We start from the raw sequence: 27,999 nt of genomic DNA, 5'->3' as shown, positions 1-27,999 counted from the left end.
GAGGAGGGGGCCTCGCGGAGCCGGAAGCGCGAAATGGAGAACAAGATGGCGGACCTCGATTCCCCTCAGAAGCTGTCAGGGATTTCTCCGCCTGAGGGGATGGGAGGAGGCCGCTGCTCGGAAATCTCCACCGAGCTCATTCGCTCCCTGACCGAGCTGCAGGAGCTGGAGGATGTATACGAACGGCTCTGCGGCGAGGAGGTGGGGGGCTAGCCAGAGGCGATGGGCTTAGGACTTGTCAGTCTCGGGAAATCGGGCTGTGGGAAGTTCTCTCTGTGCCTCTGCCGAGGGAAACAAAACAGCACTTATTGAAGAAGCAGGAGTGTAATTGAGTGTATTTGGCGGGACCTGACGTCTCTATTCACTTGGACTGATGCCCCTAAGCTTGTTTTCCCTGTTATCCGGGCGGTCTGCTCCACTCCTGGTCCCCACCCCACTTATTTGCCTGGCCCTTAATGTAGGTTTTTCTACCGGAGTAGTTAGACTGACAGCGTAGGTCAACTCGCTTCTCAAAATAAGACTAAAGGCTCCCTTGCGTTGACTTAGCAATATAAAAATTAGGAAACGTTTTCACCGTGTTATCTCAAATATTTAAGGAGGAAGTTATTGCAAATAAACTTGAAGCGTTTTAAGACTTATTTTTGTGGGAAAAGATTTGGGGGTGTAACTGTAGTTCGGTAAGTGTACAGCTTTGTGGAAGCTTGAGATTTAAAGACAGGTACAACTGTCTAATCTTGGACAAGTGACTTTCATCCCTCGGGCCCCTGCTTTCTGGCCAATAAGGAGGATGGACTGTATTCTCTTGAAGATTCCTTACAGCCTCCTTCATTTTCCGTGGCAACCTGATGCTGTCAGTATATTTGTGACTATCATTTGGGTTCCTTGCCAGTCAGAAGAAAGAGATCCAAGCTCTGATCTAAAGTTTTAGTAGCGGGCGCCTGGGTGGCTGAGTCAGCTGAACATCAACTCTAGATTTTGGCTCAGGTCATCATCCCAGGGTCATGGGGATGAGGGTGGAGCCTGCTTGAGATTCTCTCCCCGCCCCCCTGCACTTTATCTCTAAATTAATTAATTAATAAACATTTAGTAGCTGTTCTCTAAACCAAACTTTAAATTTTTTTTAAATGTTTATTTATTTTTGAGAGAGCACGAGCCAGGGAGGGGCAGAGAGAGAGGGAGACACAGAATCTGAAGCAAGCTCCAGGCTCTGCGCTGTCAACACAGAGCCCCACGCGGGGCTCGAACCCACAAGCCGTGAGATCATGACCTGAGCTGAAGTCAGATGCTTAACCAACTGAGCCACCCAGGCACCCCCCCTCCCCAAACCAAACTTTTAGTGTTTCTTTTAGAGAGAGCAAGAGAAAGAGTGTGAGCGAGGGAGGGGCAGAGAGAGAGGGAGACATAAAATGTGAAGCAGGTGTCAGGCTGTCAGCACAGAGCCTGATGGAGGGCTCTGAACACATGAACCCCAGGATCATGACATGAGCTGAAGTCAGAGACTTAACCAACTAAGCCATCCAGGCACCCCCTAAACTAAATTTTTAATTAAGGTTGTGAGTACAGTTTCAGCAAGAGCAAGGGGGGATTATTGATATCTTTGAATAGTTTCAAACATTAACTTGCACCAACTCGAGCAGTTTATGATAACATTTTTCTTTTTTTTAATTTTTTTTTAATTTTTTTTTCAACGTTTATTTATTTTTGGGACAGAGACAGAGCATGAACGGGGGAGGGGCAGAGAGAGAGGGAGACACAGAATCGGAAACAGGCTCCAGGCTCTGAGCCATCAGCCCAGAGCCTGACGCGGGGCTCGAACTCCCGAATCGCGAGATCGTGACCTGGCTGAAGTCGGATGCTTAACCGACTGCGCCACCCAGGCGTCCCTATGATAACATTTTTCAGCAAGATGTGCTTTATAAAATTCAGTGTTAAGAATTTATTATTTATTTAATTTTAGAGTGCATGAGTTGGGGAGAGGGGCACAGGAAGAGAGAGAAAGAATAAACCAGGCTCCACACTCGGCGCCTAGCCCAACACCGGGCTTCATGCAGGGCTCCATCCCAGAGCCCTGGGATCATGACCTGAGCCAAAACCAAGAGTCGGACTCTCAACTGACTGAGCCACCCAGGCACTCCATAAAATTCAGTACTGTTAACATTCCTAAGCTTGCATTCATTGAGTTAGTCCATTTTTAAAGGAAATTTAAGTCCATCTTCCAGACAGAACAATATCAGTTCTGTATTTGTATCTGATCACTGTCCAGGGAAGTTTCCCTCTGGATCCTACTGAATTATTTTAATAGAAATGCATAGATGATAATAATGGCTATTATTGAACAATATGCCACCATACTGCGTTAAGCAGTTTATGTTTGTTATCTTGTTTGGCTCACACAACAGTCCTTTGGGATACTCTTACATTTTACGGATCAAGAAACTCAAGCGTAAGAAGGTTACATTAGTTGCAGTGATGCAGTAAATAACTTGGCTGAGACAATTATATACTTATTCTTTCCGGGTACTGATTGTATCACTGTACACTGCGAAGAGACTCTTTGTAACTACCACTTAAGAAATTTCATTTGTTTAGCCATTATATTTTAAATGCTTTCCTGCATTAGGCACTAAGATAATGATACTGAATAAAAGTTCCCTTCCTTTGTGGTATTTATCTGCTAAATGGAATGAAAATATACAGAAGGTAGCAACCATTATGCAATGTGATCACTGCAAAAATGAAGTATTGTTCATTAAAGCCTTAGGGGAACTTAGTGAAAGGAAAGACATTTGGAATGGGATTCACCCTTCAGCTAAGTGGTTGGGTTAGATCATTTTTTAAAGTTCCTTATGACCATTCTGATGACAAAATGCTTGTCTATTTTTCAGAAAGTGGTAGAGAGAGAACTGGATGCTCTTTTGGAACAGCAAAACACCATTGAAAGTAAAATGGTCACTCTACACCGGATGGGGTGAGTCTCCATCTCAACAAGAGCCATTGTAATTCCAGCAAGGTCCACTGTTTTTTCTAACTTTCTGTTATAAAATGCCAGTTCCTGTTTTTCCTAACTTTCTGTTATAAAATGCCAGTTGATTTTGAAGTGTAGAGGAGGATTACTTCAAGGTAAAATGAACACTTAAGGGTATAATCAACTGGTCAAAGTATCCTTGGACCAACAAGTACCAAAACTCATTTGGAAACTTATTGGAAATGCAAATTACAAGGTTCTACTCAAAACCTCTTGAACCAGAAACTCTGGGTGTGAAGCCCAGGAATCTGGCACGCTTTTAACAAGCATACCATGTGATTCTGATGTATGTTTCAAGTTTGAGAACCATTGTTCTTACAAACTTTGTGTATTTGTTAGCCATAAAAATTGCTCTTTGACCTCTTCACCCTCTGTGATTGTTGGTTAGTGTATTTTATACTCAGCAATTGGAAGCATCTGTTCTCTAGTTCTTTAGCAGTACCTATTTAGGGGTGTCTTTAGTACTCATAGAGAGTAATTTTTTATTTAATATTGGCCTGAGTTTTCAGTAAAATACTTTTTAGAAAAAGCTGTGAGTAGGGGTACCTGAGTGTCTCAGTCAGTTAAACGTCTGACTTTGGCTCAGGTCATGATCTCTCAGTTCATGGGTTTGGACCCCAGGTTGGGCTCGGTGCTGACAGTACAAAGCCTGCTTGGGATGCCTTCTCTCTCCCTCTCTGCCTGCCCCTCCCCCACTTATGCACATGAGGGTGCTCATGCTCTCTCTGTCTCTCAAAATAATAAATAGGTAAACTTTTTTTTAAGTTTATTTATTTATTTAGAGAGAGAGAAAGTACGCAAATGGGGGGGGAGGGGAAGAGGATCTGAAGCAGGGTCTGTGCTGACAGCAGAGAGCTCAGTGCGGGGCTCAAACTCATGAACCATGAGATCGTGATCGAAGCTGAAGTTGGATACTTAACTGCGCCACCCAGACGCTGCTAAATAGATACACTTTTAAAAAAAGAAAGAAAAAGAAAAAGCTGTGAGTAGAGCGAACTGAGCTAAAAGTTGTGGGGAGGTACAAAGAGAATAGAAGACATGATCTCCATCTACAAAAAACTTTCCATCTCTTACTCATTCCTTCTCCCCCTGTGGATATGTGTGTGCTGACATATGTCTCCAGTCCCAACCTGCAGTTGATTGAAGGAGATGCAAAGCAGCTAGCTGGAATGATCGCCTTTACCTGCAATCTAGCTGAGAATGTGTCCAGCAAAGTCCGTCAGCTTGACCTGGCTAAGGTAATCCCATTGAACTTCTGATGTTCGAATTAGTAGAGGGCAGTAGAAAAGCCACGACATTAAAAATTAGAGCAGCACCATTCAGTAGAAATCTAATGCAAGATACTGATATTGTGCTGAAGATAGCACAGGAAGAGAACACTTCAGACCCATACCTTTTATGAGTAAAGATTTCAGAATCCTCAAAACACCACAAACCAGCAAACCAAATATAGCAACATATAAAAAGGATTATACTATGACTGAGTGAGAATGTAGGGTTGCTTTAACATCTGAAAATCAGTTAATATAATCTACCATATCAATAGAATAAAGGACAAAACTACATGATCATCTGATAAACTCGGAAAAACCATAAACTCATAAAACTTGGAATAAAAGGGAATTTCCTCAACCTGATAAAGGCAATCTATGAAAAACCCACAGCTAACATCATACTGGTAAAAGACTGGGTGCTTTCTCCTTAAAATCAAGAATAAAACAAGGATGTTAGCTCTTGATTTTCTTCAATACTGTACTGGAATTTCTAGCCATAGCAGTCAGGCAAGAAAATGAAATAAAAGTATCCAGCTTGGAAAAGAATATGAACTACATATGTAATTTTAGATTTTATAGTAACCATCTCTACTTTATTATTATTATTTTTTTATTTTTAAGTAGGTTCTGTGCCCAACATGGGGCTTGAACTCACAACCCTGAGATCAAAAGTTGCATGCTCTACCAGCTGAACCAACCAGTCGCCCCACTAGTAGACATTTTTTTAAAAGAACAGAAATAGGTAAAAATAATTATAATAATATGCTTTATTTAACCCATTATGTCCAAAATAACATGATTACTATAAAATGCTATTTGTGAGGTATTTTGCCTTATTTCTCTACTAAGTCTTTGAAATCCAGTGTGTGTCTTACACATCTTAATTTGGACTAGCCACATGTGAAGTGTGTCTAGCCACATTTCAAGTGCCGCAAATCATTAATGACTACAGTAGTGAATAGCATATGATCTGGGCTCTTGAATACATCATTCCCAGCCTCAGTTTGCCCCCATGAAATAGGATAATTCCTCCCACTCTGTCTAGATCCTGCTAAAATAACTTACCATGAAACACTATAGTCACACAGCGACCAAGTCACATATTAAAGTTTCTTTAAAGTATTCTTGCTTGGGTGCCTGAATGGCTCAGTTGGTTAAGCGTGCGAATTCAGCTCAGGACATGATCTCACGGTTCGTGGGTTCGAGCTCCTCATCGTGCTTTGTGCTGACAGGTCAGAGCCTGCTTCGGATTCTGTGTCTCCCTTTTCTCTGCCCCTCCCTCTCTCGCTCGCTCTCTCTCTCTCAAAAATAACAAACATTAAGAACAAATTCTTGCTTAATTCTAAAAGAAAAATACATATCTTTCGTTTATTTTATTACATGGTTTACAATGCCGTTGCCAAAATATCAAATACACTCTGGTTCCATTATTAATTTAACATAAGCCAAATGTAAATATGGTTTATCCCTGTTCCTGCTTCCATTAAAATGATTGCTCTGGTCACATAAATAAAATTGTATGATACCTGTCAGTATTATTGATCATCTGTCAATAACAGTTTTGTGAGTGGTAGTGGTTCAGGGCTTCTGGTTAACCAGATTCTGTCCCTGAATCTCCATACCTTCTGAAGAGATGTCTTTGAAAGAATAGGACATTGTTTCTAAGCACCAAGTCTTTTTGCAGAACCGTCTCTATCAAGCCATTCAGAGAGCTGATGATATCTTGGACCTGAAGTTCTGCATGGATGGAGTTCAGACTGCTTTGAGGAATGAAGATTATGAGCAGGCTGCTGCCCATATTCATCGCTACTTGTGCCTGGACAAATCAGTCATTGAGCTCAGCCGACAGGGCAAAGAAGGTAAGTATCTATCCCAAACTGTTGATTTCTACTCTAGTCATAAGCATCTATAATCTGAATAAGGCAAACTGAACCATGAAAAGGACCTCTGTTAGGCAATTTCCTTGTCTGGTATTCGACCCTATATAGATTGTAGTCCATCCTAGGGTATGTGTTGTTATTCCCATTTTACGGAAAAGGAAACTGAGTCCAGATCTGTTCTCTGATCAGTGGGTTCTTTCCACTTGACCCTATTGTCTACTCATAAAATTAAAATCTTAGCCTGGTATTCTAGGCCTTCTCACCTGGCTTTGTACTATTCACTCGTGAATCCATTCATTGTGCACATATATGGAGTTCTCTATATGCCAGAGTGTATATTACTTGCACTACTGTACATGTATGTACTTTTTTCTCTTCATCTTTTTTCTGTTACTTTGCTTCTCTCATTCCCTTTGTCTGGAATGTATGTTCCTCTTATGTTCCTCTTACTCAGATATCAAACCCCTGCTCATCTTTAAAAGATGGGATATCATTTCTGGGAAGACTTTTCTAATTCAATCAGAAATGTAACTTGTGCACGCTTTTCTTATTACACTTACCATACGCTTGTTTTGTTATAGTTATTTGTGCATAGATCTTATTTCTTTTACTTGATTGTAACTTCTCTGTGTATTTCTAATGAATAGTGGTGCACAAAGTGGCATAGACCTGACACAGTACCATTCTTTATATTAATTCTCAATTTCCCCCCATTGCACAGGCAGCATGATTGACGCCAACCTGAAATTGCTACAGGAAGCTGAGCAGCGTCTCAAAGCCATTGTAACAGAGAAGTTTGCCATTGCTACCAAGGAAGGGGATTTGCCTCAGGTGGAGCGCTTCTTCAAGATCTTTCCACTCCTGGGTCTGCATGAGGAGGGATTAAGCAAGTTCTCAGAATACCTTTGCAAGCAGGTATGACCCCGATTGCTTGGTAGGTTAGTGGTATGGTTCTCTGACTGCAGATTTGGACGCTGTATCAATCCAGTTTCTGTGGATTCTTTCTCACTTTGCCCTTTCCTTCTCTTGCCTGTAGTGTAGCAGGACTGGATGTATACATTCATTCAACACTTACGTGTTGCCAGCCTGCTGCATACTAGTCATGGCTGAAACTGCTATTGATGCACATTCATTTCCAACAACTAGGTGAAAATGTAGGAAAACTAAAATGCAAATTCTCTGACAAGTTGAATCACACTTTTTAAGCTGTCAGCCAAGAACTGGCTTCTTTTAAGAGCATTCAGAGTTGTTGGTTAGTTGTTTTAAGACTTCATAACCAGGCTTGAGGCTCAAAATAAGCCACATTGAGATGAAGCAAGTGATGTCACTTATCATTAAATCCTGAAAAAGAAACAGATTTCAGTTAAAGTCTCAGCTTCTTTCCCTTGATCTTAGATGGAAAGAAGCAAATCTCAGCAGGCATGTATGCAGAGGGTTATTGTTTGTAACTATATGTCAGAGTGCCTTCTGCCACATCTCCCAGAGTTCTCTCTAATGGAACACTGTTCTGCATTAAGAAAAATGAGACAGTGGATGATTACTGAGTGCCAGGAGAAGAAGCACCAGCAGGTACTGATGCCAGAGAAGTTGTCCCATGAGCTGTTGGAGGCTTTTCACAACCAGGGCCCTGTGATCAAGAAGAAGCATGACATGCACAAGATGGCTGAGGCCAGCCGTGCACTGGCTCACTACCTCACTACCGCTGGTGGTAGAGGGAGGGTAGGGGCTCTAAGAGAAGCCTAGGACTCTCTGCTGCAAGAAGTAATGAAACACTTGAGGGTTAAGGATGTAGTTCCTTTTTCAGGGCAGGCAGGCCTCACGAGGATGGAGCAACATATTTATTGCTTGTTAGTCCTTTCTTTGGGGCCTAGAACTTGCTCTTCCTGTCCCATCTCCTTACAAAGAGGGAACATACCACTTTAGATTTCCCGCAGAAACTTAGGGCCCATCCAGTCTCTCCCCTCAATTCAGGGGTAGAACTTAGGATGATACGAAAGGAAGCAGTTTTAATGTTAGAAAAGCTTTATTAGAAAATTCTCACCCTGAACTGGTGAGGCATGTGATGGGGTGCTACCATTTACTAAAACCAACTAGAAATTTAAAAAAAAAAAAAAAAAAAAAATGAGACAGATGCATACATGGTGACATACTTCATGCTCTGATGTATAGTTAAGTTAGACTAAATACTTTTGTTTCTGCTTAAAATGATAGACGTGGTAGGGCACCTTGGTGGCTCAGTCGGTTAAGTATCCAGCTCTTGATTTCAGCTTGGGTTATGATCTCAGGGTTGGTGAGATTGAGCCCCGCATCAGGCTCTGCAGCGACAATGTGGAGCCTGCTTGGTATTCTCTCTCTCTCTGCCCCTTCCCCACTTGTGTGTAGGCTCTCCCTCAAAATAAATAAACATTTTCCAAAAAATAACAGAAGTGGCAATAAAAATACATGTTTGTATAAGCATAGGATATTTTTCAAAGGGTTAACAACAGTTATTTCTGGAGAAGAGATTTTAGGAGACCAAGAGGAGTAGGTGAGAGGAAGAACGGCTTTTCACTGAACACTCCTTTATTCCTTATGAATGTTTAAGTGTGTGTGTTTTACACATTCTAAAAAATTAAATAAAATAAGGGAAAGATGGAGCTGGCTAAAAAGAAAATGCATTATACATATATGTAACCGTTTTTATGGCACTTTTTTTTATCAGTACTTTGCCATCTGGGGCCTAGAAATGGCTTTTATTTTTAATCCTTTAAAAATCCCTTCTGTGGTACCCAGATTCTTTGTCCTGCTCAATAAAACACCATTAATAACTTTATTATACTTGGAGATTAGTGAAACTGGGGACTCTCTGCCTTTGGCTAATGGCAGTACATATCTTCAAAGAAAAGGAAAGCATTATTTACAACTCTGAGTTGAAGAAGAGTTACCACTGTGTTCAAGTTCTTTGTCTTGCCTGAGGCCCAGACAACCCCGAGCCCACTGGGAGGTTCCTGTGTGCTGTGTAGGCTTTCAAGCATCAAAGCAAACATGGGAAAAAGAAAGTCAATGGGAGATCTTTTTGGAAAACTGAGGCCAACCTTTGATCCAAGAACTCCTGTGGATTTTCCACTTTTTTCAGGTGGCCAGTAAAGCTGAAGAGAATCTACTGTTGGTGCTGGGGACAGACATGCGTGACCGGAGGGCTGCAGTCATCTTTGCAGACACACTCACTCTTCTGTTTGAAGGTAAGTCTCGTTCTCCACTTGAGGGAGACTGAAGGCGTTCCTACGTAATGCCCACATCCTAGTGTTTCTTCTCTCCCTGCTAACCTTCAGTTTAATCCTGTAGTTTGCCGTGTATTTATTTATCAGAGAAGTAACTTCCTATTCAGTATCTGATTAGCAAAAATTAGAGTCTCTCAAGTGTTTTGATCCTCCCTATTCCTCAAGACCCAAACTCTAAGAGTAAATTTAGTACTTAAGTGAATTACTGAAACTCTCAATGTAACTTAAATGCCTTCTAGTTTATCAAGCGTTGTACATATTTAACAGACAAATTTGCTTAGCAACTCCTAGCACTGGCAAGAACCATCTGTATTCATTTTGGGTGGTGAAACAGGTCTAAAAGGGTTGAGTTAGACCCCAGATAAGTCCTGGATAGAAGAAAGGAGTTTATTTTGTGGGAGGAACATTTGGAATCCAGTCCTTTCATTTTCTCCATTCTAGGTATTGCCCGCATTGTAGAGACCCACCAACCAATAGTGGAGACATATTATGGGCCAGGAAGACTTTACACCCTGATAAAATACTTGCAGGTGGAATGTGACAGACAAGTAGAGAAGGTGGTAGACAAGTTCATCAAGCAGAGGGACTACCACCAGCAGGTGAGAAGGGAAAGCCACAGGTGGGTTTGGAAACAATGTTAGCCAGCAGTACTGAATACATTAAATGGGAGTGGGGAGGGGAAGGGATGAAAAAAGATGAAGGTAGAAAAATAAATACGGAATGCAAACTGGCATGCATTTTGCCTGTCACCAGCTTACTTTGGATTTGAGATGATATCAAGATGATAACGTAGTACAAGATTGCGAAATAAGTAGAAAGGGCTTCGTGAAAGAAACACAAAACAGAAACATTAGACCAGCTCTCTTAACACAGAATGTGCAGGTGATACAAGGAGAATTTTACTTCTTAAGGTCATAGTAAGTGTCAAGTAATTTGTCTCAGATTTCTCCTTAGTTCCTTAGGTACTAACAGTAATACTTGGTTTTTTTTTTTTTCTTTGAAACTTATTTGTCCTTTCCTTTGAGCAGAGGATGTAAGAGTAGGATTAGAAATAGGAGTAGCCCGTACAATTTTATTTCTAGAACGCTACTAGACAGTAGTTGGTTGTAATACCATTAACACCACTTTTAAGTGCAGCAATGGATGTGGGGGGGGGGGGGGCATTAGCATCTAAATCAAAAGTAAATCTTTGGCTTATCATTCTGATAGCCTACTTTTGGCTTGCTTGTTAAGCAAACTAAACTTAAACATTCTATGCCAGAAGTTTAGAGTGACCAGCAAGAGGTAGGTGTAAGGAGGGTGGGGAAGAGCATTCTCATTTTTTTGGTATATTGCAGTTCCGACATGTCCAGAACAACTTGATGAGAAATTCTACAACAGAAAAAATAGAACCAAGGTAATAATCCTCTTTTCTTCAGCCATAGAAGTTTGAACTGGTAATCATGTATCATTCAGAGACTGCTCTGTTACAATGTGGTTTATGTTTTAAAAATATTTTATCTATGATTCAAGCTTTTAGTATTTTCTAATAAAAGTAATAAATGCTTGGGGCACCTGGGTGGCTCAGTTGGTTAAGCTTCTGACTCTTGATTTCAGCTGAAGTCATGATCTCATGGTTTATGAGATTGAACCCTGCATCAGGCTCTGTGCTGAGCCTGATTCTTTCTCTTCCTCTGCCCCCCCTCCTCGCTCTCTCTTCCGCTCAAAATAAACATTTAAAAAAATAAATAAATAAAAGTAATATATAATCATTAAAAGAAAACCCAAACATTATAAAAATGTATTCAATCAGTAAATTTTTACTGAGTACACATTAGGTGCCATGCACTCATGTTTGGTAGTATGAAGGTGGCAGCAAGCAAAGTAAGCAAACCCAACTTAATTCTTTATTTGTGGTGTCTGTAGTCTAAAGTAGACAGATAATAATAGCTAACATGTATATGGTATTCACTATATGGTATACATTGTTCTAAGCACTTAACAAATATTCAGTCATTTATTCCAGGGTTTCTCAGCCTCTGTACTATTGGCATTTTGGCTGGATAATACCTTGTTATAGAGGACTGTGATCTTCACTGTAAGATGTTTAGTAGTGTCCTTGGCCTCCACCCACGAGATACTGATAGTGCGATGTCACTAGACACTGCCAAATGTCTCAGGGGTGGAGGGTGGGGGGTAAAAATCCCTTCATTTGAGGATCACAGATTTAATCCATAAACATTTTTTATAGATGAGGAGACCGAAGCCTGAAGAGGTTAAGTGACTTGCTGACAGTCATACAGTGAGAAGATGGCAGTCAGGAACAGAATCCAAGCAGACTCTAGAGTTCATGTTGTTAATCAATATGATATATTAAGTGTATGGTGCAGGAAAGCATATAATAAAGGGATGTAACCTAAGCTGATGAAATTCAAGGAAAAATCTCTGAGGAAATGACCTTAGATCTGAGACCTTAAGAGTAAATAGAAATAAGGGGCAGCTGGGTGGCTCAGTCAGTTAAGCATCTGACTCTTGGTCTAAGCTCAGTTCATGGTCTTGCAGACTCTCAAGTTTGAGCCCCGCATCAGGCTGTGCACTGTCGCCCTAGAGCCTGCTGGGATTCTCTCTCTCCCTCTCTCCCTCTCTCCCTGCCCTTGTCACGCTCTCTCTCAGAATAAATAAATAAACTTAAAACAAAAAAGGGTAAATAGAAATAAGAGGTGAAGAGTGTTCCAGGTAGAGCAGGGAAAGAAGAGCAGTGTAGTCGAAATGCAAAGAGTTGGGGAGAGCCTGGTATGAGATGAATCCAGAGAGGTTGTTCTTAGAGTCAGGCCATTTAGAGTCCTATATCCTAAGCACTATGGAAATCATATGATTACAGTATGACCAGATATATGTTTTGAAAAGATCTCTTGGAGTTTAGTGTGGAAAATGAGTTAACATATGTATATGATGTGAAGGAGGGGTTCAACTTCATTCTTTTTAATGTGGATATCAGTCATCCCAGCACAATTTGTTGAAAAGACTATTCTTACTGAATTGTCTGAGCACTCTTGTTGGAGATCAATTGATCATAAATGTGAAGATTTCTGGACTCTCAACTAAACTGTAGGCCTATCTTTATGCCACTACCACACTGTCTTCATTGCTGTAGGCTTGTAGTAAGCTTTGAAATTGGGAAGTGTGAGTCCTTCAACTTTGTTATTATTTTTTTTTTAATAATTTTTTTAGGGGCACCTGGTTGGCTCAGTCCGTTAAGTGGCTTCAGCTCAAGTCATGATCTCATACATAGTTCATGGATTTGAACCCTGCATTGGGCTCTCTGCTGTCAGCACAGAGCCCACTTCAGATCCTCTGTCCTCCTCTCTCTCTGCCCCTCCCCCAGGCACATGCTTGCACACGTGCTCTCTCTCTCTCTCTCTCTCTCTCTCTGAAAAAATAAACATTAAAAAAAGTTACTCAGAGTGCTTGGGTGGCTCAGTCAGTTAAGCATCCAACTCTTGATTTTGGCCCAGGTTGTGAACTCCTGGTTCATGAGATTGAGCCCCATGTCAGGCTCTGTGCTGACAGCCTACTTGGGATTCTCTCTCTCTCTCCCTCTCTCTCTCTCTCTCTCTCTCTCTCTCTCTCTCTCTCTGTCCCTCCCCTGCTCATGCTGTCTCTCTCAAAATAAATAAACAAACATAAAAAAAAATCAGGGGCGTCTGGGTGGCTCAGTCGGTTAAGCCTCTGACTTTGGCTCAGGTCATGATCTCACACTGCGTGGGTTCAAGCCCCGCATCAGGCTCTGTGTTGACAGCTCGGAGCCTGGAGCCTGCTTCAGATTCTGTGTCTCCCTCTCTGCCCCTCCCCTGCTCATGCTCTCTCTCTCTCTGTCAAAAATAAATAAACATTTTTTAAAAATCACTCATCAGGGGTGCCTGGGTGGCTCATTTGGTTAAACATCTGACTCTTGATCTCAGTTCAAGTCTCAGTCACAGGGTTGTGAGTTCAAGCCCCATGTTGGGCTCCACATGGGGCATAGAGCCTATTTCAAAAAAATAATAATAATAGGGGCACCTGAGTGGCTCGGTTGGTTATGCATCCAACTTCGGCTCAGGTCATGATCTCACGGTTTGTGAGTTCAAGCCCTGTGTTGGGCTCTCTGCAGTCAGCACGGAGCCCACTTCAGATCCTCTGTCTCTCTGCCCCTCCACGACCCATGCTTGATCTCTCTCTCTCTCTCAAAAATAAACATTAAAAAAAAAGAAACTTTAAAAAAATAATTTTTTTAAGTTTATTTGTTTATTTTGAGAGAGAGCGAGCGAGAACAGGGGATGAACAGAACGAGAGAGCCAAGCAGGCTCCTTGCAATACAGGCTCGACTCATAAACCCATAAGATCATGACCTGAGCTAAAATCAAGAGTTGGACACTTAACCCACTGAGCCACTCAGGTACCCCTCAATTTTGTTATTTTATTCAAGATTATTTTGGCTCGGGGCACCTGGGTGGCTCAGTCAGTTAAGAGTCTGACTTCGGTTCAGGTCATAATTTCATGGTTTGTGAGTTCAAGCCCTGCATTAGGCTCTGTGCTGACAGCTCAGAGCCTGGAGCCTGCTTCAGATTCTGTGTCTCCCTCTCTCTGCCCCTCCCCCACTCATACTCTCTCTTTCTCAAAAATAAACATTAAAAGGAAAAAAAAAGATTGTTTTGGCTCTTCATCTGGGTAGGTGAATGGGTGTGGGACACAGCTTAATGGTTTAGCCTAAAATCCCACCACAGCTAAATAAGAGGATGGGAAGTTGTGGTTCCTTTCATGTGAGGCATAGATCATTTTTATTCAAACCACTGACAAAAATATACCTCCCAGTCTCTTATTTAGCCCTGACAGCATTTTTGTAGGTGAATGGTTCAGGTGAAACGGGTAAGTGGAATATGTGGTTGACAGCTGTCTCTGATTATAATTGGGCCAGCAGACCAGGATGACCATCTGGCAGAGCTAACCCTTCTGGGCCCAGTAGAAGAGGGAGTTTGGGACTCTTTGCCCTGTATCTCTTAAATCTAAGGGAATCCAGTGTCTTCCTGCTTATTCCTTCTGCTCCATGTATTTCAGGGAACTGGACCCTATCCTGACTGAGGTCACCCTAATGAATGCCCGCAGTGAGCTGTATTTACGTTTCCTCAGGAAGAGGATCAGCTCTGATTTTGAGGTAGGGGACTCCATGGCCCCAGAAGAAGTAAAGCAAGGTAAGACGTGTTTCCCATATTTTCTGGGAGGGCTGGGACAGAATTGGCATTGTTTTCTGATAGTTAAGCCACAGATCTGTTAACAAGGAAGTAACTAGGGCTTCTTAGCATCTGAGGTCTGTGGGCAAACTAGGAAAGCTAGACTTAACTATATGTTAAGGAATGGACTGGATCTTTGAAGCCTTTTACTCATTTTACAGGTGAGGAAAGCTAATACCCAGAATGGTTAAATTATTTTCTTCTAATCTTTTCTCTACACCACGTTGCCTCACCAGCTCTGAGTTTGGGATTGGTGTTTAATTTAGATCAGTGACATGCAGCGCCTGGCTGGCTCAGTCAGAAGAGCATGCAACTCTTGAACTTGGGGTTGTGAGTTTGAGCCCAACAATGGGTATATAGATTACTTAAAAAATAAAATCTTAAAAAAAAATTCACTATAATCTCCAATTACTATGTTCTCTAATAATGACAAAACATTTAGAAATAACCTATGTGTCGGGGTGCCTGGGTGGCGCAGTCGGTTGAGCGTCCGACTTCAGCCAGGTCACGATCTCGCGGTCCGTGAGTTCGAGCCCCGCATCAGGCTCTGGGCTGATGGCTCGGAGCCTGGAGCCTGTTTCCGATTCTGTGTCTCCCTCTCTCTCTGCCCCTCCCCCGTTCATGCTCTGTCTCTCTCTGTCCCAAAAATAAATAAACGTTGAAAAAAAAAATTTTTTTATAAAAAAAAAAAAAGAAATAACCTATGTGTCTAAAAATAGAGTTCATTTTTTTTTTTAATTTATTTTGAGAGAGAGTGCAAGCATGGGTGGGGGAGGGGCAGAGAGAGCAGGAGACAGAATCCCAGGCAGGCTCCATCCAAGCCATCAGCCAGGAATCCTACTCAGGGCTCAAAACTCAAGAACCATGACATCATGACTGGAGCTAAAATCAAGAATTAGCCGCTCAACCAACTGAGCCACCCAGGCACCCCTAAAAATAGAGTTTAAAAAATGGACTGGGGCAGGGGGCCTGGGTGACTCAGTTGGTTGAGCAGCGGCCAACTCTTGATTTCGGTTCCAGTCATGATCTCATGGTTCATGAGTTAGAGCCCCTTATTGGGCTCTGTGCTCACAGCTCAGAGCCTGATTGGGATTCTGTTTCCCACTCTCTCTCTGCCCTTCCTTCCCTTGCTTTCACTCACTCGCTCTCTCTCTCTCAAAAATAAATGCATAAACATTAAAAAAAAAAAAATGTGGACTGGAGTGCCTGGGTGGCTCAGTTAAGCATCTGACTCTTGATTTTGGTTCAGGTCATGATCTCATGTTCATGAGATCAAGCCCCACATCAGGTTCTGCTCTGACAGCACAGAGCCTGCTTGGGATCCTCTCCCTATCTCTCTCTCTGCCCCCCTCCTCACCTTGTGTTCACTCTCTCTCTCCCCCAAATAAATAAACATTTAAAAAAATTAAAATGTGGACTATCTACCTGATAAAATATCATACGGCCATTAAAAATAAGCTAAAAGAAAAATAAGCTATATAGAAACTGTGAAAATATTTATGATATTATCTTTTTTTCATTTTTTGTATTTCAGTGTAGTTCACAACACAATGTTACATTAGTTTCAGGAGTATATGATAAAATGGTTTAAAGCAGAATACAAAATTGTATCTGTACCATGATTATAACTATGTAAATTATGTACAGATTGGGAACAAAGACTAGAAAGGAATGCGGGAAAATGAAAACAGTTGGTATTTTTGCCTTAGGGAAGAAAAGTGAGTATTTCTTTCTTGGCTGTCCCCTAGAGCACCAGAAGTGTCTGGACAAACTCCTCAATAACTGCCTCTTGAGCTGTACCATGCAAGAGCTAATTGGTTTATATATTACCATGGAGGAGTACTTCATGAGGGAGACTGTCAATAAGGTAGGACAGAGGACACATCCCTTGGAAATGGGGCTTCGTGTCCAAGAAGTCAGGCTGAAAGAAACGGCCAAGGCATGTCGCATTTCCTAGTCCTGCTTTGAGAATATCCTTGGGTGCTGACTGAGCAGTACCACTTTGTATGGTTAAGAGGTCATTTTTGGGGTTGTCATGCTCTCCAAAGACCCAGCTGGATGTGTTTCCCAAGGCTCACAAAAGAACACCTTAGCTCCTCAGGGAGCCTACTTGTGCCCTGCCTTCTTTGAGGTATGTGGGTGAGGAAACTCGGGAAAGAAGGGCCTCTCCTGATGTCTTACATCCCAGTTAACAGATGTCCCCAGGGCAAAGCCCCTAAGTACTTAATTTCCTAACATACTCATCAGTAGGGAAATAAGCTATTTTGACAAGGAAAATTGACACCAAGATATAACTAGAGTAAGCCATGTTGGGAGAAACAAGGACAAGCTATAGAAAAGGGAGCAAAGCCAGAGCATGTTCCAGAACTATCTAGAACAGTGGTGTGCAGAACTGGAGCTCTTACTGGCTGCTTTGCCTTTTGGTTAGGCTGTGGCTCTGGACACCTATGAGAAGGGCCAGTTGACATCCAGCATGGTGGATGATGTCTTCTACATTGTTAAGAAGTGCATTGGGCGGGCTCTGTCTAGCTCCAGCATCGACTGTCTCTGTGCCATGATCAACCTTGCCACCACAGAGCTGGAGTCTGACTTCAGGTACAGTTGACTCCCTTTCTACTTTCTAGGAAGCAAAAAGCTCCTAGTTATGACTGATTTCTAAGCCTATGTTGCTTCCCTTTTTTCCATGTGATTCCAGTTCAGTGCTATATAGGATATGAGTTTCTATCCATAGCACAATATCCCTGACTTCAGACATCTGTATAGCAGCCAGATACCTTACAGGCCAAGTCTGTGCTCCCCTGACTGGATTGGAGGGGTTACTGGCCCTCAGACCTAGGAAAGAGAATAGGCATCTCAGTTGAAGGCAATAGTTGTAATAAAGTAATCATAGTTACCATTGCTACAGGCCAGCCACTATTCGAATTTCTTGCTCTTATTCAGTCTTGATAACAACCATTAGCCCTCTTTTACATGAGAAAACTGGGACTCAGATCATACAGCTCATAAATGATGGAATATGGAATAGAGTCCAGAACTGACTCCCCAAACCTGTTCTCTAACTACTTGTATGGTACTGCCTTTCACTAAGCTGTACTGCCTCCTCTTGAGTCTGTTGGAGCTCAATGCTAATAACTGGGAGCCTCGCAGGGAATAAAGAATTGGCCAGTCTTCTCTGTATGTTCTTGTCACATCAGTGCCATTAATGGGTTGTTGGGTCTCTCTCATACCCTGGATGCTCAAGTTTTCATATTATCGTCTCAAGGATTGGTTAATCCCCCAAAAGAGCAGGCCATGCTGCTGGGTTAGGGTCATGGGCCCTCTGGTCCTGTGGTCCTGGAAGCCAGATTGAATGCTATCAGTCTCTATATGCCATTCTGCACCCACAGGGATGTTTTGTGTAACAAGCTGCGGATGGGCTTCCCGGCCACCACCTTACAGGACATCCAGCGCGGGGTGACGAGTGCTGTGAACATCATGCACAGCAGCCTCCAGCAAGGCAAATTTGACACAAAAGGCATTGAGAGCACTGACGAGGCCAAGCTGTCCTTCCTGGTAGGTAGCCCTATAGGTCAGGAGCTGGTTGGTTTATTTCAAGAGTTTAAACTATGACCTCTAAGCCACAGTATAATTGGCCTTCAACGGGAAACTTTTCCTCCAGTGTCTATATAGAAGGAAAATTCCTCTTTAAGGAAAGCTCCTCTTAGAAGGTTCTGAAATCGGGGCGCCTGGGTGGCGCAGTCGGTTAAGCGTCCGACTTCAGCCAGGTCACGATCTCGTGGTCCGTGAGTTCGAGCCCCGCGTCAGGCTCTGGGCTGATGGCTCAGAGCCTGGAGCCTGTTTCCGATTCTGTGTCTCCCTCTCTCTCTGCCCCTCCCCCGTTCATGCTCTGTCTCTCTCTGTCCCAAAAATAAATAAACGTTGAAAAAAAAAAATTTAAAAAAAAAAAAAAAAAAAGAAGGTTCTGAAACCATTTCTTAACTAGGGACCTATTTCTGAGCAGCCCAACGCAGGACATGAATTGTTCCTTGCCTAGAAGGCTGGGCACCTTGCAACTCAGCTCTCCCAAGTGCTCATTCCCAAGAGGACTACGAAGCTGTTGAGGGGTTCCACTCAGTATCATGCTTGGTTTGCACCTGCTACAGAGCCAACTGTAATATCTGTGCCAAGCTTCCAGACCACTTCTGTAAGGCCAGTCCCACAACATGGGTGGGGACTGATCATTTAGACCTACCAGGGCTCTTTTCCTAGCAAACTTCTTAGGCTTTCAACATCCTCAGAAAGATGACCTTTTTTAAAGCCCTTAGCTACCCAGAATGACACAAAATGAAGCAGTGAGTCTTACCAGGTGTGTGATAGCTGGGAAGAAAGAAACATGAAAGGATGAAGGGATTTATACAAGGTTAACAGCCAGTTTGTGATGAGCCAAAAAGAATACAGCTGTATTCTGGCTCAGCCCTTTCTGGCATGTGCTGTGTTGGCATTCCGCTTCACCCCCACATTGGCCAGAGCCATCTTGGCTCCTGGGGTACAGAGCCTGAAGGAGACATCCAATAGCAGAGCTCTCCATCAGTGGTCCACAGATGGAGGTCTCTAAACACCTTGGGGTTGGATGCTAAATGTATACTTTTTTTTTTCCTAGAAGCAGGGTCCTTGGCTTTTATCAGATTCTTAAAAGGTCTGTGATCCCAAAAGTGTTAACAGCTGTTGTTCTCAGAGACAGAAGCCTAAACATACCAATATCTACCTACCTGTGCAAGGAAACCCATAGGAACTGGTCCTCAGACTGCTGTTTAGTCAGCCTCACTCACTTCCTGTCACTGAAAATATTTTCCCTGAGCATGGGTTCTGTTGATCTGGAATGTCCTGGTTGTTGCCAAAAAAGAGGATCAGCTCCAAGAAATTATTACCTCTGAAATACACCTTTGGAGACCTTTGCCAAAATGTTTGGCAACCAGCTTCATTTGATCATGAACTGACTTAAATTTTTCATTTTGTTTGCATTCTGTTATTTCATTTTCTACGGAACTTAATTTTATTCTTTCATTTCTCTACTCAGAAACGACTCCTAGCTTTGCATCTTTGCTTGGTGGTTTGTTGACAGCCTCTGAGCCTCACTTATCCTACCCCTCTAGCACAGGATATTTTCCTCCACTTGGCCCCACAAGTCCCCATTACACTGGCTGCTGTGCTTTTGCACATTCTCGGCTGCCATGCACAGCTTCATTGTTTGAGGGCCCAAAAGATAAGGCCAACATGAAAGGTGATGCTAAATGGTTAGTGACAGATTTCTAGTTTTCCTGACGCCAAGTACTTAAAATGTCATCGCTCCCACTGCAGCACTCATTTCTTATGTCACCTTGATTCATTTGGCTTTCAAGATGAATTCCCCAATGGTGTTGACATATCATTCGCCATGAGCCGGGGATAAGCCCAGTGAATCCATGCTTACAAGGACTGTCAGTACAAGGAAGCTTTGAAATCGATACCTCCTGAACCCAAATCCATTTTCCCTTTATGATAGATTTTTCTTATGCCCCTAAATGCTTTGGAAACATTTAAGTTGTGGCCCTCATCCTTGAGCTGTCATCACAGTACACTTATTTCTCTGGAAGCTTGTGATGTTAGCAGCCTTGTGTTGTGGCATGCTAATGAAAGGCTTTAAGTCTTATCCCTCCCCGATGGAAGTGGCCTTAGCAGCACTGTCAGCAGCATGATCTTTCACGATTAGCTGCAGGACACTGGTGAGGGAAGCACTCTAGGGAACACAAGAGGGCCATCCTAGTCTCAATCCCTGGGGTTCTCGAATTCTTCTTTTACTCTGAAATCCTAAAGTTCCTGACTCATCTTTTTGAAAATAGGCTCCTCCCTACCTCATCCCTGCCTTCATGGTCATGCCACCAGCACACCAGTTCAGAGACAGTATGATCCTCTCATACTTTCTGATTCCTGCTCTGCACAGCCTCTAGAAGTAATACTTAGTATTCTGAAGCCACAGCTGTGCTCGTATGGCATTCACCTGTTTTACATAACCCTCAGTGCCAACCCGTTGTCCACAGGAGAGCATAGCACCCAAGTCCCAGTCTGACTGCACTCGCCTCTGCAGCTTTACAAACTCTTGCTGTTTTTCTGCACATATCCGTGTACTGACTCTGCTTATTCCCAAATACTTTTTGGGGTTTTCTGCCACTCTGCAACTGTGTATGTTCTCCCTTCTTCAGAACACATTTATTTACTCATTCAGTCAACAGATATTTATTTGAGAAACTTTTATATATCAGGCACTGTTCTAGGTTCTGGAGCTACATTGCCCAATAGGGTAGCCAGTAGGCAGAGGTGGCTATTTAAATTTAAGTTTAAACCAAAAATCCAGGTCCTGAGTTGCACTAACCACATTTCAAATGCTCAGTAGCCATAGATGACTAGGGGCTACTATACTGGACAGTTCAGATTTAGAATATTTCCATCATCAAGAAAGTTCTTTTGGGCAGTGTTAAAACTAAAGATCCAGTTCTAAAGAGAACAGAATAGATCCCTGCCTTCATGGAGCCCTCATTCTAGTGGGAAAGGCAAACAAGAAACAAACAAAATGATACTGGATAATCCTAAATACCATTAAGAAAATAGCAAACAGGACAGTGCCCTATAGAAAGACTGATAGGAGTGGAGAAATGTACTCACCCTCATCTGTCAGAATTACTCCAGACTTTTTGATCTGAATAAAGTTCATCTCAGTTACAATTCAGCCATGGAGCTTTCCTTGAATGCCTTAGAGCAAAATGTTTCTTTCCTCTAAATGACCATAGCAGTTGGTGCCTTCATCATCACTTTTGCAACATGCTGCTTTTTATGATTGGTATTTCTGTATCAAGCTTATAAGGCATTAGAGTTATGAAAGAAGGAGCTCTTGGCTGAGAGGAGGGAGACCTGACTCTATTCCTGGCTTTAGCCCTGTGGCCTGTCACTTTCTGTCCACTCACCCTACTTTATTTTTCTGCATGGTGTTTATCTTTATCTGATATTTCTTACCTGACTTCCCTTCTGGAATTGTGGACCCTATGAGAGGGTGGATTTCAGGAAGCATTTTTTTTTTTAATTTTTTTTAATATTTACTTATCTTTGAGAGAGACAGAGACAGACGTGAGCCAGGGAGAGGCAGAGAGAGAAGGAGACACAGAATCTGAAGCAGGCTCCAGGCTCCGAGCTTGTCAGCACAGAGCCTGACGCGGGGCTCGAACTCAGAAACCATGAGGTCATGACCTGAGCCAAAGTCAGACACTTAACTGACTGAGCCACCCAGGCGCCCCAGGAAGCATTTCTTAAATGAATGTCAGTCTTTGCCTCACTGACCTGGGCTTTAAGTCACAGGACTTCTCCCAGATCTGTGTGCCGAAACATGGAGCAAAAAGATCTGAAACCTTGGGTCACTACCCCTAAGATCAGATGACTGTCCTGCCTTAATGTCAGGCACAGGAGAAAGGGCAAGCCCGGTTCACTATTCTGCCCAATCCAAGACCTGAGCACCATACCTGATGCCATTGCTGTGGGTGTTCCTTAGCCCTCCTCTGGGCCTCAAGATTACAGCTGTCAGCCAGTCTGGCACTGGAGTGGGTACAAACACCAGTGAGCAGTGGGTCACATTCTCTGTCCTTACCTCCCAGGTGACCCTGAACAACGTGGAAGTCTGCAGTGAGAACATCTCCACATTGAAGAAGACTCTGGAGGTATGAAGAAAATTGCCTATCAGTTTTCAGTAGCTGCAGCCTCTCCAGGCCTCCCTGTGAGAGGGGTTCCTACACGCTTGTTCTGGTAGGGCCTGTGCATTCGCTGGCATTGAGCCAGCCTTCCTTTAGAGCACTTGAGGGGATCAACATGGGAGGACCTCTGACCCACAAGCTGGAAGATGAGGATTTAAATTAGCACTTGTGGCACATACTTGGCCTGTGACCTCAGATAAGTCCCTTAGCTCCCTGAGCTTGGGGACTCTCATCTACAAAACAGATCTTCCTGCCCTAATTAGGGTTTACTGGGGGGCCTAACTAAAAAAGGGTTGAAAGCACTTAAAAAAATGATAAAGTCCTCAAAAAAATGTTAGGAAATTAAGATGAAATAGGGTTTGCCAAACCCTGTACAAAGCTGTTGCAGTTACCATTTTTTTAAAGGAAGGCTGCGTAGTGTGTTGGAAATTGATTGGGCTTAGAAGTCAGATCCCCCTAAGTTCGTGTCTCTGCTGGACCACTGACCAGCTGTGTGGCATGAGGCAAGTTCTCCACCTCCCTGAGCCTCAGCATCTTCATGTATAAACAGGAAGAATGATCTCTGCCTCGCAGAGTTGTGAAAAATGAATGTAGTAATATAAAACATGAGCTATGTGAGACGCATGCGGTGGTAGTTCATAATTGTATTAACAGTTATAAATAGCAGCATGGAGCAATCACTTTTGTTAAGTGTTAGAAAACGAAGAGCCCAACTCTGTTCTAGTCTCAAACTCTGCCTCTGGGAGAGGAGGGAAGCCGGGGTCCTGCTGCCTCAGCAGACCCTTATTTCAAGGAAGATACAGTGCTGCAGAGGCACAGGCTGATGATAAGTGGCAGCTCTAGGGCTGAGCAGCCTGCAGAGGCCAGGACCCAGCACAGGGGAGAAGGCCTTGTAACTGGCGGGCTTCCTAAAGGAGGCGCAGGGAGAGCAGTCAGGTGGGAGTTTACAGTAGTACTGAAAACCGGACCAGATGAGGAACTTACACCAAAAAGGCCTTAAAATGGAATAAAGTAAGAGTGCTACTTACAAAGTACCAAAAGCACAGGATCTGTCACATGGTATGTGTTCAGCAGAGTGGCTGTTATTGTTAAGTCATGTCACCTTAGATTGTATTCCAGACTTTATCCTTTACGTTCGAATATTGGATTTTGAAGGAATATTTTGGGAAATGTTAGAAATTGAGAACTGAGCCTGTAGAATTAGCCAAGTAAAAAAAGGATAGCAAAGAGCTGAAAAAAACAATTGCCATAAATTCTACCCAACTTAGATTGCATTCGCAGGTATTCTTTCTGAATCCCACTAGCAGCCCTTTGAGATAGGTCAGGTGATGTGATGTCCATTTTACAGATGAGTTTAAAAGGCTAGGTAAAGATAGTGTATATTGTAGCTGCTGTGTAACTGAGGGCTTCTGCCTGCTGTATCAGTCCCTTTGCAACTCTTCCACACTGCTCCTCCTGCTGTGGCCAAAACAGCACAAACTTCTAGGGAGACTACAAGAAATTCAGGCAGTTCCTGGCAAACCAAAATGTGGTGAGTTTCAAGCAGCTCCCCCTGTGCATTCTCTACTCCTAGGCTATCGTGTGGGGATTGGGAACAGGAACTCTGGAGCCAGAATCCCAGCTTGAATCCTAGCTCCATGACTTAATTGTTGTGTGGTGTTAGATAAATTATTAACTTCCCTGTGTCTCAGTTTCCTCATCTATACAAAGGGGTAGGAATAGTACCTACTTCATAAGGTAGGTACTTTAATTAATAAAAGTTAAATGCTTTAGGGGCGCCTGGGTGGCCCAGTCGTTTAAGCGGCTGACTTCGGCTCAGGTCATGATCTCGCGGTCCGTGAGTTCGAGCCCCGCGTCGGGCTCTGTGCTGACAGCTCGGAGCCTGGAGCCTGTTTCAGATTCTGTGTCTCTCTCTCTCTCTCTCTGACCCTCCCCCATTCATGCTCTGTCTCTCTCTGTCTCAAAAATAAATAAACGTTTAAAAAAAATTTTTAAAAAACATTAAAAAAAAAAAAGTTAAATGCTTTAAACAGGGCCTGGCATACAGTAAGCATTTAAATCTTAGCTGTGATCATGATGATCTCCCTTGGGCAGCCAGACCAAATTATTTAAAAAACAGAACCTATAATAAAAGCTAGCATCTCCTTAGTGTCTACTACTTGACAGGAACTGAGCTAAGCACTTTGTGCATTCAACTCTTCCAACTACCATGGGGACAAGGATTTGTGTTCCCACTTTTTAAACAGGGAAATTGAAGCTCAGAAGCGTTAAATCACTTGACCAAGGTCACTCAGTCAATATGTAGCTAAGCCAGGATTTGAAGCTAGGAATGTCTGACTCTAAAGGTATGAAAAATTTCTGGTTTTTGTGTTTCTTATTCACACCCCCTGTTACCAATACTCTCATATTACAAAGGGGGAAATGGGAGTCAAGTGGCTAGCCACTTGTTTTCTGAAACCTCTCGAGGACTGTTGCCTAGGATCAACCATAGCTGCTCTTAGAGAAAGCTGAAGTTGGAGAAATGGCTGGTTGTACATGGGGCATCCTCTTCACCCTCCAGGCACCCACATGGCCCATCCATGCTGGGAAGCCTGATAGCTAGGTGTTCTCTCCTAGAGTGACTGCACCAAGCTGTTCAGCCAGGGCATTGGAGGGGAGCAGGCCCAGGCCAAATTTGACAGCTGCCTTTCTGACTTGGCTGCCGTGTCCAACAAATTCCGAGACCTCTTGCAGGTAAGCCCCAGGATCAGTTGCTGACTGAATCCTGTGCCTGAGTGTTGCTCTGAGCATATTGTTACTGGTTTATTATGGGCTCCATATATATAAAGAAACAAGGAGGAATGAGAGAGTAGCATGCAAGAAACTGAACTCATGTGAGTCCCTTGAAGACTGAAGATTTTTCAGCAGTTGTCATGCTGACAAGCCAGCATTCTGGTCCTCTTGAGTCTCCACTTGGCCCCCACAGTGCCAAGAGCCCAGAAAGGTGCTCAGAGGAAATGGAACCACTTGGTTACTTGGACCCACTGCTTGGCCTTAACCAAAGGTGCTGCCTAGTACCAGGCACTCAGAAGTCTCTTCTTTTGGGTTTGCCAAACCAGTCCCATGACCTGGACCTGAATTGGCACAGATCTGGAAATGAACATGTTGTTTCTGACCTCTTTTATTAGCATTATCTCTTTTAGACTTTGGATAGGCCCACAGGAAAGCCTGCGAACTGGAAGAGTGCCCTGGTGGTCAAGGGATGGATGGAGCAGAAGGGAAGGGGTAGGTACATGTGCCTTTTGTGACTGACGCATCTCTGCCTTGTCCCGCAGGAAGGGCTGACGGAGTTAAACAGCACGGCCATCAAGCCACAGGTGCAGCCGTGGATCAACACCTTCTTATCTGTCTCCCACAACATCGAGGAGGTCAGCCATCAGGCCCAGGATTACCCCTCATTCTCCCAACCCCCAGCTGGAGGGCAGCAGAGCTGTCTCAACAGACCAGACCTTACATGCTTCTCTGGCCCACTTCCCTCACCCTCAAAGACTAGGTTCTTCCCAGTAAGCAGGTTGTTCCTACACTTAGAAGGGCTCTGAGAGACACCTAAAGGGAGTTTGCCATGACCTGATATGTCCTCTTTTATTGAGGCTTTCTGTACCACCTACGATAGACTTCGGAGCTTTATTTTCTAGCCTAATGATGTCATTTTTGACAGGAACATTTTTGGCAGCCCAGAGCCATTTGCTGATCAGAAGTATGATAAAGCAGTAGCAACAGTATATGCTGGCTTGGGCGTCCATGCTGCTTTTTAGCTGAATGAGTCAGAAGCTACAAGACCTCTTCCTCTGTTTTCCTAAAGGGGTGAAAGCAGGGTGGGGTGCATGGTACTTTTTGGAGAGGCCCCCAGTGACCCAGCTTGTTTCTTGACAACAGGAAGAATTCAATGACTATGAGGCTAATGATCCTTGGGTACAACAGTTCATCCTTAACCTGGAGCAACAAATGGCAGAGTTCAAGGTGAGCAGAGGCTCTAGGGACCAGGTTATGGAATTACCCACCTCTGCCCAAATCGACAGCCTTTGTCTTCTCATCACACTCCTACTGGGAACTCTGAAAACTCTTCCAAGCCCCAGCCTGTAGACACACTCCCCGATGGCCTCCTGTAACTGTGCCCACCACCCCCTACTGAAGAGTTCTATATAGGCAGAGCGGCTTAGGTAGTACTCCCGCTAATGTCTAGCGTCTGTGTGCAGGCAAGCCTGTCCCCAGTCATCTATGACAGCCTGACCAGCCTCATGACCAGCCTTGTTGCCGTTGAGTTGGAGAGAGTGGTGCTGAAATCCACCTTTAACCGGGTAAGGTCCAGCAAGCACGGGTCCCCAGCTCTGTTGTTTTTCTTCTGAGGAAGACAAGTCCTGCCACCCTAGGACTTGCATTCCCTCTGTCTGCCATCCGCAAGCCCTGCATATCCAGACCCGAACCTTCCCTGGCTTCTGAGGCCTTGGAGCTGACTGAGGCACCACATGAGGTCCAGCTGCCTTGCAGCCCATCACTGAGGAAAACTAGGGGCAGGTTCCATGTGGCTGGAGGGCCAGGCCTTGAACACTGAGTGAGCTTGCGTTCCCTTGCAGTTGGGCGGTCTGCAGTTTGATAAGGAGCTGAGGTCACTCATTGCCTACCTTACCACAGTGACCACCTGGACCATCCGAGACAAGTTTGCCCGGCTCTCCCAGATGGCCACAATCCTCAATCTGGAGCGGGTATGTGCAGCTCTCCGGGCCTAGCAAGGGATAGGTGACTGGGAAGAGGCAGAAACAAAATCTGGATCCCTCTCTACCTCTTCACACCAAGCCTCCACCATCAGTCCAGCCCTGCAGAGCACCTTCTTCCTGGGCACCCCTGCTCTGTCTCTGGTGGAGCCCAAGGCCTTCTCTCAGGATAGCCTCTCATTGCTGACTTTCTGTGTTCTTCCCCACAGGTCACTGAGATCCTAGATTACTGGGGTGCCAACTCTGGCCCACTGACATGGCGCCTCACCCCTGCCGAAGTACGCCAGGTGCTGGCTCTACGCATGGACTTCCGCAGCGAGGACATCAAAAGGCTGCGTCTGTAGCTGCCAGGGGGAGCCCACCTGGTCCATCATACTTCAGGGCCCATTCCCTAAGTGGCCACAGCCAAGAAGCTGAGCAAGGATGTCTGGCTTGAGGAGCTCTGACAGCCCGACTGTTCCACTGCGGGCAGCAGGAAACAAGGCTCAATTCACTCTGCTGTCTGCACTCAGACCTGTCTCGGTGGTGCTTTGCAGGCAGTCTCTCCCCACCAGGAGAAATGAATCCCCCTGGGCTCTTAACTACATGGGAAAGCCAAGGCAGGCCAACCTTCTGCACGGGTGGTCATTCTCTCATCCTTAGACACTACAGCAAACGAGCTGCCTCCATGCCAGCCCTAAAGGACTTGGGTATATCTGGGGACCTGGGGAATTAGGTTTACTCCCAAGGAGAGGCTATGATGTTTATGCTCATGCTGAATAAAGACACTCCTTGGTGATAATGCCAGTGTGCTATTTCCAGGGAGGGTT

General features: G+C 43.9%; 1 protein-coding gene across 1 annotated transcript; it reads left to right on the top strand.

Moving 5' to 3' along the window:
- The first annotated feature begins 10 nt into the window (after positions 1-10).
- COG4 (component of oligomeric golgi complex 4) lies at positions 11-27,971 on the top strand. Its single transcript, XM_086688938.1, has 19 exons — positions 11-201; positions 2,886-2,968; positions 4,149-4,263; positions 5,984-6,158; positions 6,901-7,094; positions 9,295-9,400; positions 9,881-10,038; positions 10,777-10,835; positions 14,513-14,646; positions 16,434-16,552; positions 17,114-17,280; positions 18,072-18,237; positions 22,344-22,406; positions 25,056-25,172; positions 25,754-25,846; positions 26,355-26,438; positions 26,675-26,776; positions 27,053-27,181; positions 27,400-27,971. Exons 1-19 carry the CDS (start codon positions 34-36, stop codon positions 27,532-27,534), a joined length of 2,367 nt encoding a protein of 788 aa, XP_086545064.1. The 5' UTR covers positions 11-33; the 3' UTR covers positions 27,535-27,971.
- Positions 27,972-27,999: the final 28 nt, after the last annotated feature.

The sequence above is a fragment of the Puma concolor genome, chromosome E2 (assembly GCF_028749965.1).
Source record: "Puma concolor isolate L17-30 chromosome E2, mPumCon1.1.hap2, whole genome shotgun sequence".
NCBI classification, from domain to species: Eukaryota; Metazoa; Chordata; class Mammalia; order Carnivora; family Felidae; genus Puma; species Puma concolor.
This window is presented reverse-complemented; position numbering and strand designations above follow the sequence as displayed.